Source organism: Panthera uncia, chromosome C2 (assembly GCF_023721935.1).
Source record: "Panthera uncia isolate 11264 chromosome C2, Puncia_PCG_1.0, whole genome shotgun sequence".
Classification (NCBI taxonomy): domain Eukaryota; kingdom Metazoa; phylum Chordata; class Mammalia; order Carnivora; family Felidae; genus Panthera; species Panthera uncia.
Window position 1 is genome coordinate 137056076 of NC_064810.1, and position 13470 is coordinate 137069545.

Sequence of the window (13470 nt, forward strand, 5' to 3'; positions counted from 1 at the left end):
TTATTTTGAAAGTAATAGCAATTTTGTATGTGCATTACAAGAATTAATTCATTTAATTCTTATAACAATCTATGGAGTCGTTACTGTTATTGTCTCCATTTTGTAGTTGAGGAAACCTGAGGCACAGAGAAGTTAAGTAATTCGCCCAAGGTGACTCGGTTTTTGGTGGAACTGATATATAAACCCAAGCAGTCTGTATCCAAAGCCCATGCCTTTTTCCTATATTCTGTACTACTTTTGTTTGTGTTTTTTAAGAACATATTTGTTTTCTTGAGAAAAGGGAATCAAAATTTTTTTCCATGTAATTTTTCCCGTATCGCCTACCAACCAAGATGGAATGTTCTTTGACCTTGCAAATAGAATCATTCAGCAGTTTAGTAGTCTGCCTGTCTTTTCCAGTCCCCTCTTACCATACAGCTGCTTCTTTATCTCCTTTAGTCTTGCTTCTTGTCTCCCTCCCCTCCCTTTCTGGATAAGCTTTAACCCATTTGGCTTCCAGGATACCCAGTGTAGCCCCAGCCAAGAGAGAGAGGCCAGCTGGGCGATGAAGTTGCAGGAGTTGTCTGAGACTTCACCGTCCAGAATCAAAGGTGCACAGATCACAGATCTCAAAAAAATGGGAGAGGGGGCAGAGTACTCAATATGATCACCTTTCACTCACTTGTAAATAATCATGATGGCTGTTCAGTCAACAAGCATTTAGTGAATAGCTTCTCTTTGCGCCTGAAACTGTGTTGGGAGGCAGAGGTGAGACCAGGAGGTAGAGCTGGGAGAAGAGGAAGTTGTACTGCCCCTTGCCAATCAACGGTCTTTCAGTCTTGCACTTTCATTCAGGCTAGTATTTCATAGCTAGTACTGTGTCAACAAAAGTGATGGCATTTTTATTAAACAGACGAGATGATGTGGTTTAGAGGTCTAGTTAATGAAGAGCATTATAAACCAACTCTCACCCCCATTATTTTCCATTGACCCCACCCTGTAAATCCTGTTCCTCAGCCTCAGGGAACCTTTAATAGATGCCTCAATGGTATTTGGGAGAATTAAGTGCTTAAAATCATCCAGCCCTGTGCTGTAAGCATAAACATGCTCCTCTTCTCAAAAATTCAAATTTTTGCTGTGAACAAGGCAAAAAGTGTAGAAGACTTAAACTTTAATTTACTTATCCACTGATAAACTTTGTGGATCTTCTTTAGTAAGAGGAGGAAGACCAATAGAGGATAATATCAAAGACGGATGAAGATTTGGGAAAGTAGTAACAATGTAGAAACCTAAAGTGATGGGAATTTTTCTTCTTTTTTAGAAAGAAATTGTTAGAGACACAAGTAATGCATGTTTGGAAACTGTTATTACGTCCCTGACATATCTGTATCCATGAAATATGAAACCTATGTAAGGAGATTTGTTTTTACTTAGGATCGTAATTATAAATACACTACAAAGAGTGGGTCTCATTCCATTAAATTCTCTGTGATAGTCATTTGCTGCTTATATATTGCATAGTTTTGACTCACTAACCTACAATCTTAATTTTCTTCTATTCACCAAAAACATTTTAACATTGAGAACTATGTGGTTAACAACACTCGATGTTTAAATTCCCTCATTTTATACCTTTATGTTATTCCTTCATTTGTACATTAAACAAATTTCAGGTTTGCATAAATTTGTGAGAGTGTATGCACAGTAATGTTCCTCACAGCATTGTTTATAAAAGCAAAAATGGAAAAGAGCCCAAATGTCTCTAGACCAGAAGTTGGTTATTCAGGTAAATGTTAAAAATGATGAAATCAATTTGTGATTATTGACATAAAAACTTATTTACCATATCATGATTTTTTAAGATGATAAAAGCATTCTGTACATTAATCTTTTTTTAATTGTGTGTTTAGAGAAGAAGTTCAGGAAGATCTATGAATGTTAACAATACTTCTTTCTGAGTAAATTTGGAGATGGTCTTCACTTACAACTTTCTGTCATATGTATTGTTGGAGGTGGTTTTTATTATTAATTATTGCTTTTACAGTTAGCATGTATAATATGAAAAAATAGCCTTTTTAAAATCAGACTTGAAAAGGTAAAAGGATCTCTGAAAGAAATGTAATGTTAAATTGTTTAAGCATACAAAGAAATTTTGCACAATGCATGTTAATTTTACCAGTTCTCCGCCTTATGAGATTTTCCTTTCTTCCCCTACTAAAATAGTATTAACATTTGATATAAAACCTTTCCCTCCCACAGCTTCCTGTTCCCTATCCTTCATCTGTCCCCTTCTTCTTCCTTTGAGCTGCAATGACAGACCTATCTTGTTCCCGTATGCCCACACTGTGAGGATATGATTTGAGGCAGAACATTAACATCACTGGTCATTCTGACATTAAACCTGTCCTTTACCGTGACCATTGAGTTAGGAAGCACAGATGGGTCTTTAGTGCATTTCACTAATGGACATTCTGTTCAATTAAACACCTGTCTTCAGTGACGTAGATCTCAGCTCTTAAGAATACCTATGTTTTCACTAAGGTTTTGCATTCTAGACTGAGAAATTAGAGCAAGATGATTTTTTTTGTGTGACTCAGACTTCTCTTCGTCCCTTTAGACTCTAAAGTCATTACTTAATCTGAACTGCAAGACTGCATTTTTTTTTTACAGTATCTTAGCCAGTTTCCAAGCATTTGGTATTCCTAGTTTTCATCTTCTTGAACCTGGTTGGTTTAGGCAGTGGTTTCAGTTATAGGATTTGGGCAAGTGAAGAGAGGCAGAAGTTCTGAACAAACCCAAATAGTGGGTAGTCTATGAATTTGTTTGTGATATAAGTGAGCATAAGACACTGGCCTCTGCCTAGAATAATCATAACAAGCTGAGCGCAAATCCAAGAAAACATAAGGTTGTAAGCAGTGTCTTGTCGAGAAGGTTTTCAAAAGCTTCAGCAGCAGCACCCTAACCAGATCATTAAAAGGTGGTGTTTCTCTTGGACCTCTAATATTAAGAAGCTATAACCATGAATGTCTTACTAGGCTAGAGTCTCAGAATCTTCCCCAGTTATCAGTTGTGTTAGAGCACGGGCACACTTCCTTACTCTTTTCTTGTCTTTAACATAGTGTTTGCTAATTTTTCTCCTGTTCCCTTTTGGTTCTTTCTTATCTACTTGCTCTAATACACCCAAATTCTCAACACCAAAAGTAGAGGAAATAAAAATCAGACGAGAATGGAGGAAAAGGGGGTGCATTCTGGGGTCCCCAGAAACCTAAATTACTTTTTTTTAATTGCTCTGATTTTGGGGGGTCCTGTCTGGGTGGAGAGCAGGCTCCCGAGCAGTGTGTAGTGAAGTGTGGGGGCTCCGGGCCCAGAGCCTGGCACCTCCACTTACTCCGTCTGGAGCAAGTGACTTACCCTCCTGTGTTTCACTTTCCTGGTGTGTCAGCTCCTCCGAGTTTTATGGAATTAGTATGTTTGTGTTAGGACGTGGTGTATCTGAGTATTAGCTATTATTTAATATCTACCAGTATTTTTGTAATAAAGAGCTATATGGATTTTGACATTCCCCAGTTTGGAGGGAGAGGTAGATCAGCTTCCCCTGTGTCAGCGGGTCTCACTCGGGGCTGCTGCTTGATTGTGTTTGGCTGAGGCTCTTGAAGGTTCCCTCAGTGTAGGCCACCGGGGGGGGGGCTAAGCCTCCGGGTGGAGGACTTAGCCAGGCCATCGCAACCACTTCCCGAAGAGTTCTCAGTGAAGAGTCTATCTGAAAACGAGGGGAGGAGGATGGGAGACGTGCGGTGGGCACAGGGAGAGAGAATGAGACCTGTCAGGAAACATGACAGGAGCCATCAGTAAAGGCACAAGCAGACGACTCTTTGGGCAACTGGTGTGAGATGTGATCTATCTCTGGCAGGGCACTTACAGGTCTTGCTAAAGCAACGTGGTTCCAGGGTAGAGAGCCGCTTTCCACCACCTCCCCGTCGGCTCCTTGAACGAGGGCTAGCTTTCCAGACACTCCTTTTCCCCAGCTCTGAAAGAGGAGGTGCTGCTGCTGTTTACTGACTCCCGGCTCTGCTTCCCTTCCAGCTGACCCTCTGGTGGGCAGCATCGCCACACAGTACATGACCAACAGAGCAGAGCACGACCGGATGGCCAGACAGTGGACCAAGCGGTATGCCACATAGGGGCCTGCTGGCTGCTGCCCCCGCCGGACCTGTGCAAGCACATTCACCAAGTGCATCAATAGCCCTGCCCACCCCTCCGGACCTCGGTTCTGATCTTCTTATTTGTATTACATTTTGAACCTTTTTCTGATGATGTGTCATCCATCCCCCGTCCCTTGTCCCTTCCTCCTCTTCCTCCTCTTCCTCCTCTTCCCTCTCTCTTCCCTCCACCCCTGCCTTCTCAATTTATTCCCTTTTTTTGATTTCTATTAACTTGAAAGATTTGGGGTTTTTTTTTCCCACCTCAACATGGATGGGAACTTTTGTTTTCAGTGCAAACAATGTCGGATCTGTAATAGTAAGAGCTTCCTTACAAAGCTTCGTATTACTGTGTGGTTTTGTTTTTTGTTGGTGTTTGTTTTATTTTGGTTTTTTTCCTTTTATGTGATCTTTGGGAAAACACGAATTCAGAATTATATCTCATTTCTACTTAAATGTAGTGCTTAGGATTAATTTTTTGTACTGAAGTCTTTATTGGTGGGTGCATGCTACTGGGAACAAGTTTTTTGTACAAAAGCTTCAATCAGAATCACTGTGCATTACTGAGACTCTGTTTATCACTAGCCTTCTGTCTCCCACACAGAAGACTGTTGGATTGAACAAAATAATATGTATTTTGATTTACTTAAAGTGCTTGTAAATTTCTTAGGGACCTGCCACTTTTGACTGTGGATCAGTTGATGTACACTTGTATTATTAAAGCACTCAATAAATCACTGTGGCTGATAAATGCACTTCTGGTAACCCAGCGTTTGCTTTGTATCCTGGTGACCAGCATAGCCCTACAAGCAGCGAGGCTTGTCTAATTCAATTACAGATCCAAGTGTATTTTTCATCTCAGACCTCTAATATTTCTTTGTAGCTAAGTTGCTTACCATGTGGAATTTCTCCAGCTGTCAATAACCTGATGATTTTATGGTTGTTTCAGGTCACTGTCACTTTACATATTGGCCACACATTACTTTGTCGTAGACCTCCTTTCTGTTACAACCTTCTTTACTTGACAATTAAAATACGGGACTCCAAAAACAGCCTTCTAGGGGCACCTGGGTGGCACAGTCGGTTAAGCGTCCGACTTCAGCTCAGGTCACTGATCTCACGGTCCGTGAGTTCGAGCCCCGCATCCGGCTCTGGGCTGATGGCTCAGAGCCTGGAGCCTGCTTCTGATTCTGTGTCTCCCTCTCTCTCTGCCCCTCCCCTGTTCATGCTCTGTCTCTCTCTGTCTCAAAATTAATAAACGTTAAAAAAAAATTTAAAAAAAAAAAAAAAAAACAGCCTTCTAGTGGAAGTCAAGTCAGACTGATCATTGTGTTTAACCACTGTTGAATTTATTTCTCTCCCTTTTTCCTCTGAAGATTGTTGTCGTGATTACCCTTGAGTTTGGGTTTTGTTTTTTTTCTATAGTTATGGTGGGAGAAGTAAACTGTGTCAGTCATGGTCAACGCATTCACTGACAAGGGTATGTATATCTGGCTTTAACCTTCAGACTATTTTAGGTATGTTTTGTTTTCTCCCATAATTTTAGTGGAAGAAATAAACTCAACTGTATCATTCATGGTCAATACATTTGTGACAAGGGTATGTCTGTCTCGCTTTGACCTTCAGACTATTTTAGGTATGCAGCTATAGAGGCAGAAGAAACTTGTGTGTGGTGCAGTTTGAAAAACATACCGATGGGGCGCCTGGGTGGCTCAGTCGGTTAAGCATCTGACTTTGGCTCGGGTCATGATCTCACAGTTTGTGAGTCCGAGCTCTGCACTGGGTGAGCCCGTGCCCCGTGTTCAATGAGCACAAGCCCCACTTGGGATGAGACCCACTTCGATCTCTCTCTCTCTCTCTCTCTCTCTGCCCCTCATAGGATTCTCTCTCCCTTTCTCTCTCTCTCTCTGCCCCTCACTCACTTGGGCCCTCTCTCTCAAGAAAATAAATAAAATTTAAAAATAAATAAATAAAATTTTAAAAATCAATAAAAGATTTTGAAAAAAAAGAAGAACATACTGACCTGCTGACTGAAATTCAGGGTTCTCTGTGTTACAAAGGCATATTGGAAAGTCCTGCTCTCACTAATCACAGTTATAAGCCCACCATAAAGCTTGGTCTCATTTGAGGAACATCTTTACTGCTAAATAGTGGGGTTTACAAATGGAAGTCATTCACCTCTTAAATATTTCTGATTCAGATTTAAAATCTTTATTTGGAACAGATTTAAATATCTGATTCAAAAGATGCAGGTTTTTGTGGTTAAAAAGAAATCCTAAAGAAAATATTGTTTAAACATCGAAAAGGTAAGTTTTAAACCAGAGTACATAGGGTATTTTTTGTCTTTCTAATAATGATTTTACCACTCACTTTATTTGAAAACATTTTCCTACAGACCATATGTGTGAATGGGCATAGCTGTATTCCAATAAAGCTTTGTTTATCAAAATAATCAGTAGCCAAATTTGGCCCATAAGTTGTAGTTTGCCAGTCCCTGATATATAGACCAAAACAGACAGGGGTGGGGGTGGGGTGGGAGTCAGATAACTGTGTGTTTAACATCTCTTTCTTTTCTTTTTTTTTTTTTTAATTTTAATTTAATTTATTTTTTTTTTAATTTACATCCAAGTTAGCCTATAGTGCAACAATGATTTCAGGAGTAGATTCCTTAATGCCTCTTCCGCATTTATCCCATCCCCCCTCCCACACCCCCTCCAGTAACCCTCAGTTTGTTCCCCATAATTATGAGTCTCTTATGTTTTGTCCTCCTCCCTGTTTTTATATTATTTTTGCTTCCCTTCCCTTAGGTTCATCTATTTTATGTCTTAAAGTCCTCAGATGAGTGAAGTCATATGATATTTGTCTTTCTCTGACTAATTTCGCTTAGCGTAATACCCTCTAGTTCTATCCACGTAGTTGCAAATGGCAAGATTTCATTCTTTTTTATTGTAACATTTCTTTCTTTTAAATAAAATTAATTTTTTTTAGTTTTGTGGGGGGGGGTTTGCTGTTGTTGGTTTTGAGAGAGAAAGTGCACACACTCAAGCAGGAAAGGGGAGAGCAGGAAGGAGAGAATCCCAAGCAGGCTTTGTCAGTGAGGAGCCTGACTCCAGACTCAATCACTCAAACCCGTGACATCGTGACCTGAGCCAAAATCAATAGTTGGATGCTTAACCAACTGAGCCACCCAGGTGCCCCTAAAATAAAATTAATTTAATTAATATAATACAAGACTAATTTTTAGGAAATTACCCATAATGTGTTTTTATCTACAGATTTTCTCACCAAAGTTTTTTATATTTACTTTAATACTTTAGATTTAAAAAGTCAATCTTAAAAGCACTTAGCCCTCTTAATATGCAGTCTTATTAAACTGATTTTTATTTTGCTTTTGACTGATTAAACTAGACTTGCGATATTACAACTGACTTTTATTAAAAATCTCTAAATTCACTTTGCTTTTCTTCTTTTAAAATGTCAACTCCATTGGACATTTTTTAAATGATGTGTCCCATATATTACATGTACATCTCCTATCTGGTTGTACTTCAGATCATTTAAAAATATGTGTTATTTGGGAGCCAGAGACGATAACAGTTCTAGTAGGAATTCCTGTCACAAATCTGTATTTGCTTTCCCATGAGCCATCTTTAGATTTTATGTCAATTTGATAGGAAATCTCTAAAATTTTTTTCCCTGTGTTTATGAACTCTAAATACTTAATGACAAACAAATGTACCCTCGCCTCAACATGTGAAAGCAAGAGAAACTCCAGAGAGAGCAACAAATCCTTAGCTGAGCCTGTTAAGTCTAGACTCCAGATAACACAGTAATTTTACTGGAAATCTATAACCACAGCAGGCAATACAATTCCAGTGTTTCTTAAAATGTTTGCAAAGTAAGATTTAAGAGTAGTTTAGCACTCGGAAAACTAAGTCGTTTCACTAATAATCATGGGAAAAGCATTTCTAAAATTCAGGCGTCATTTTGAACCTTAATCTTTAACTTTCCATGCCAGCGATTGCTAGTTGTAGTATTTCACAGATTTGTCAAATAAAATGTTGGCAGATCCTTGCGAGCCAGGACTTCTGGTCATTGAGAAAGTAGTTTGAAATGATACTTATTGATCTTAAGTATTTCAGAAGGTTGTGGCCTTAATTTGCCATAAAACTACAAATAAATTGAACAGTCTTCATCTCTTTTACAAGAATCCATTGAATGCACCAGGTGCAGAAGTAGTCAATCTTTTCTTCTTATTCTAAGATTAGAGAGTCAACCTAGAAGTTCATCCTACAATACTGGTTTGGGAATTAGGAAGAAAGGAAATATTTACTCAGAATATACTGTGCACCAGGCCGTAAATTACCTAATAATAAGACCTTAGCATAGTCCCTCAGGGTGTAGGCTGCCATGGTCTAAACATTTGTGTCTCCCCCTCCTCTGCCATATGTTGAAACCTGAATCCCAAGGTGATGGTATTAGGAGGTGAGGCCTTTGGGAAGTGATGAGGTTATAAGAGCAGAGCCCTCAATACTGGAATTAGTGCTCTTATAAAAGAGACCCCAGAGGGCTCCCTGACTCCTTTCCATCATGTGGAGACACAGTGAGAAGTCAGCAGTCTGCAACCAGGAAGAGGACCTTTGTTGGAACCCACCCATGCTGGCACCTGGATCTTGGGCTTCCATTCTCCAGGATGGTGAGAAGTAAATTTCTGTTGTTTATAAGACACCTAGTCTGTGGTGTTTTCTTACAGTAGCTCGAGTGGTCTAAGACAGTGGCCCTTGTTCATGCGCAATGAACAAGATACCAAAGTGAGATTCCCACCCAAGCATGTGATACCAGAGCCTTGCTATATACAAGACCACATGCACCTTTCTGCAAACTCAGATCATACTACAGAAACAAATTATTGTAATTCAGTCTTAGAGTCGAGGTGCCATACAATTTCTAGGTGGTGGGGGTTTTGCCATCTTCAACAATTGGAAAAAATTTAAAGAAAATATGGACCTGGTATTACATGGGAGACCAAACAGCACTTCTAATCTTAGACGTGACCCAACTATGGAAACCTATCACTTGGAAGACCCCTGAACATCTCTGCATATCAATACTGCAGTAAAAGGGGCCATTAATTATTCCTAACAAATTCCACAGCAATTTGTATTTTTTCTTTCTTTTGTTTCAAGTTTTTATTTAAAATTGTAGTTAGTTAACATAATGTGTGTAATATTGGTTTCAGGAGCAGAATTTGGTGATTCATCACTTACATACGGCACCCAGTGCTCAACCCAACAAGTGCCGTCCTTAATGCCCGTCACCCATTTAGCACATCCTCCCACCCACCTCCCTCCAGCGACCCTCAGTTTGTTCTCTGTCATTTAGAGTCTCTTATGGTTTGCTTCCCTCTCTTTTTTTTCTTCCTCCTCTTATATTTATCCATTTTGTTTCTTAAATTCCACCTAACGAATGAAACCATATGGTATTTGTTTTTCTCTGACTGATTTCACTTAGCATTATACTCTAGCTCCATCCATATCATTGCAAATGGCAAGATTCCAGTCTTTTTGATGGCCGAGTAATATTCCAGTGTGTGTGTGTGTGTGTGTGTGTGTGTGTGTGTGTGTATACACCATATCTTCTTTATCCATACATGGCAATTTTTAAATGTCTCTATAATAAGTTGTGTGTTAAAAAGAGGTATGTCCATAGTCAATATTGACAACAGTTGTACAAAAAGCCCTACCAGAGGATCCTGACCTACCTATGCATTTTATTTCAAGGTAACTTTATAACACCATCAAGATATCCCTTCTGTACGAGGCTCTCTGGTATGTGGGGTGGAATCTCTCATGCCATAGGGGCGCACCTCGTGTCCTAAAGGAGTCCTGCAGCTATCCTCAGAGGAGATCCAGAGCAGAATATAGCATAACTATATTCTGGACCATAATTCTGTAAGTTACATCACATCTGGTATCTCTTAGAATTGACACATTCAGGGACTCAGGGGAGCCTGGCCTCTGAGGACCTGCCCTAGTAGACGTGCATTTCCCTACACCCAGACACCCCTGGGGCGCTGACTGGTTCCTTGCGCCTGGAGCATGGCCCCTCCCCTACATACCTTTCTCTCTCACATTCCACCATGTGCACTGGTAATGTGGGTTGGGGTAAAGAACTTACCCCAGTTTTGCCAGACTTGCCCTGTTTTAAAACAGAAAGTCCCATGTCTTGGAACCCCCGCAGTCAAGGGCAAACCAGGGCTGTTGGTCATTCGAGCTTTTGTGCTTGTGCTAAATTTCAGCGGCAGATCTCAGGCATTACACAGGGCCAGTTTAGCCCATGGAAATGTTGGGCTTGGGGAGCAGTGTTTTCCCTGATATAAAGTGGTCCTTTTAGAAGAGATGCACACTCGACAGTCTGAAGAATCTTCACCACTCTCTATGGCTCTCACACCCAACCGTCTCCACTCATTCCCTGGTGCGGAAGCATGTGAGTGATTTAAACCAACTGCAGACTTCCTTTACATCTTCAAACATGACTTAAGGTACGTATGCCTTTCTCTGAAATAGTCTTATGCATAATACACTTTTTGAGAGGATTTTTTCTTAAGTTTATTTATTTATGTTGAGAGAGCATGTACGAGCGGGGAAGGGGCAAAGAGAGGGAGAGAGAGAAAATCCCAAGCAGGCTCCACACTGTCAGCAAAGAGCCCAACGTGAGGCTCGATCCCACGAACCATGAGATCATGACCTGAGCCAAAACCTAGAGTCAGACGCTTAAAGGACTGAGCCACCCAGGCACCCCGGGTGGATTTTTTAAAAGGGAAATTCCTAAATTTTAAAATCTTTTAATGTATCAGAGCCCCACAGGACAGTGGAGGAAATAACGTGATCATCTCTCTCTTACCTGTTTATAAATCCACATAGTCAAAGTTGGGGGCAACCCCAGCTGCTCCGGATCTCCAGGTATCAGGGCTTTCAGTTCTGGTTACAGAAAAAAAAGCCTTACCCAATCACCTTGGCATCCTTTGGGGCTGGCGTGATTCGTAATCCCACCCTCCTATCACCCCCTCCTCCCACACAACATTGCAGTCTCATCCATCTTTTTAAAAATTGGACGGGAGGTCACGGTTCAGGATGACAATCACGTCCTGCTTTGCAGGAAATTTAGACCTCCTGAGAAATTCTGTCAGGCTATGCAACAGCAAGGTAACAGATGCTTTACAGTTGGTGCCACCGAGAAGCACCCCACCAGATTCTTCTACTTAATCTGTAGTGCAAGAACAGTACAAAGGGGCAGAGAGAGGTCATGCTCGCCTGGTACAGCCTCCCTCTGCTGAGCTTGTCTACAAGTAAGATGATAACATTCTTCATTGTTCAGTCTCCCACTCGAAACTGCTGGTGAACAAATAAATGAAGATGGCCACTGCCATGAAACTGGACAGTTTTCGTCTTTGTCCTTTAGACTGACAGCTCATGACTTTATGTTCACCAAACATGTCCCAGCTACCACAACTTAAAAATCAAAGCAGCTTGTGGACAGTTAGTCAAAACCTATGATGAGAAACTCCAGAAGCTGTTATGAATCCCCAGGAGACCCCATTCGCTTTAAACAATAATGGGGAAATGATTTTAAATTCAAGCGTGATTATGCATTTTTACGTAAATGTAAAACATCTGTCCCTATTAACGAATCCCAAAATTCTTGTGTGTTCTTAGTGGTGTGTAATAAAATGCCAGGATGTACTTGTCAATCCAGATTTGAGCTGTTGGACTTTGGATGAAAGGTAATGTTCTTGTTTGGGATTTTTTTAAATAGTTGAATAAAATAGAGTAAAAAATAGGTTTAGATAAAAAATACTGCTTCCTGGGCACTGCAAAATAACATAAAGACTATATGTATTAAACTCCATAATGTTTGCAAGCTCCTTGATTTGTTTTGTGGGTTAAGAGGTCAAGAAGCAAGTTGCTAGGTCAACAGAGTCCAGGAAAATAAAAAATGTGTGCACTAGTTAAGAACAGAAATTTTGTCAGAATGGTAATATTCTTATTGATAGCAAGAGATTGAGAGTGTAGCTTCCATTTAAGGAAGATGAATAGGGAACTACAATTCTTTCTGAGGCCGAGTCTATAAATTATCCCCAATACCCATTCTCTCTTTCTTCCCTTCATAAATAGAACCATCAAGTTTTGGCTGGACACATGACCACCTAACTAGGAACTAAATTCCCCAGTCTTCCTGTGATAGATTCATTATAAAAAAGGGTCCCAATTCTCAATCCTTCTAGTATCCACATTTTTACAGCTTCTTCCATGAAGAAATGGAGTCTTTTTTTTTTTTTTTTTTTTTTTCACCGCTTAAATCAGAGCTGGCCTCATGACTTGCTTTGGCCAGTAGACTTTAGTGGAAATGATCTTATGCTGGTTTCAAGCCTGGGCCTCCAGAAGCCATGTGCACTTCCCAGCTCTCTTGGAACCCATCCATGCCCTGAGAGTAAGTCCCAGGCTAGGCTGCCAGGAGACGAGAGACCATGTGGAGACGAGCTGAGATAATCCTAGACCAGCCCATCCACCAATATCCCAGGTTGTCCAGGCAAGATCAGCAGAACCGTGTACTCGGGGCTGACAGCAATTGCATCCATCAACCCAACTAAGACCAGATAGCTGCCCACCTGATCCTTCTACTTGTGAGCAATAATAAATGGTATCGATTCCAGCCACTTAGTTTTGAAGTGTTCTGTTATACAGCAGTAATTAATGCCAATGCCAAAGGAAGTGAGCAGAAGCGACAGGAGCAAATTCCAGATCTCGTCCTGTAGGAGGGAGCTGCTCACCCTCCACTTCCTCTTTGCACTTTCCGTGGTCTGGAATGGAGGTGTGCTAGTGAGCCAGCTGTGACCATGTCAACAAGGGCCACACCCAAGAGAGTATGGAGCAGGCAACAAGCAGAAGCTCAGTTTGGAACATGTTGAGACTGGAGTGCCTCGGATACATCCAACTAGAAATGTCTGGCCTTCGGACACGTGAGGCTCACATTGAGGAAAGCTGAGTGTCCCGGATGTAGCTATACAGTTGGGAATCCTTGTATGTGACTCTAGAAGAGGATGATACCGCTCAGAATGAGTGTAAAATAAGAGAAAGAAGGCCAGAAACAAACTTGGTGGATGAACCACGCGGCTTACCAACCGCCCTGACCCAAATGTCCAGAGATGACACTTTAACACATGTACTTTAAAACATTTACTTTCGGGGGGGTGGGAGGCCGGGGAGGGTGGGTGATGGGTATTGAGGAGGGC

The 13470-nt window shown here is 40.8% G+C and overlaps 1 protein-coding gene across 3 annotated transcripts in view; it reads left to right on the plus strand.

The window, feature by feature from the left end:
* The window catches only part of LOC125922024 (ubiquitin-conjugating enzyme E2 E2), a 368037-nt gene extending 361992 nt beyond the window's left edge, over positions 1–6045 (plus strand). For 2 of the 3 annotated variants that reach the window (XM_049629865.1, XM_049629866.1), the window contains exon 7: positions 4063–4150. In XM_049629865.1, the coding sequence (XP_049485822.1) occupies positions 4063–4066 (4 nt within the window). In that variant the 3' untranslated portion in view covers positions 4067–4150. Of the gene's footprint in view, positions 1–4062 lie in introns of all 3 variants that reach the window. The other variant, XM_049629868.1, reaches the window with a different exon arrangement.
* Positions 6046–13470: the final 7425 nt, after the last annotated feature.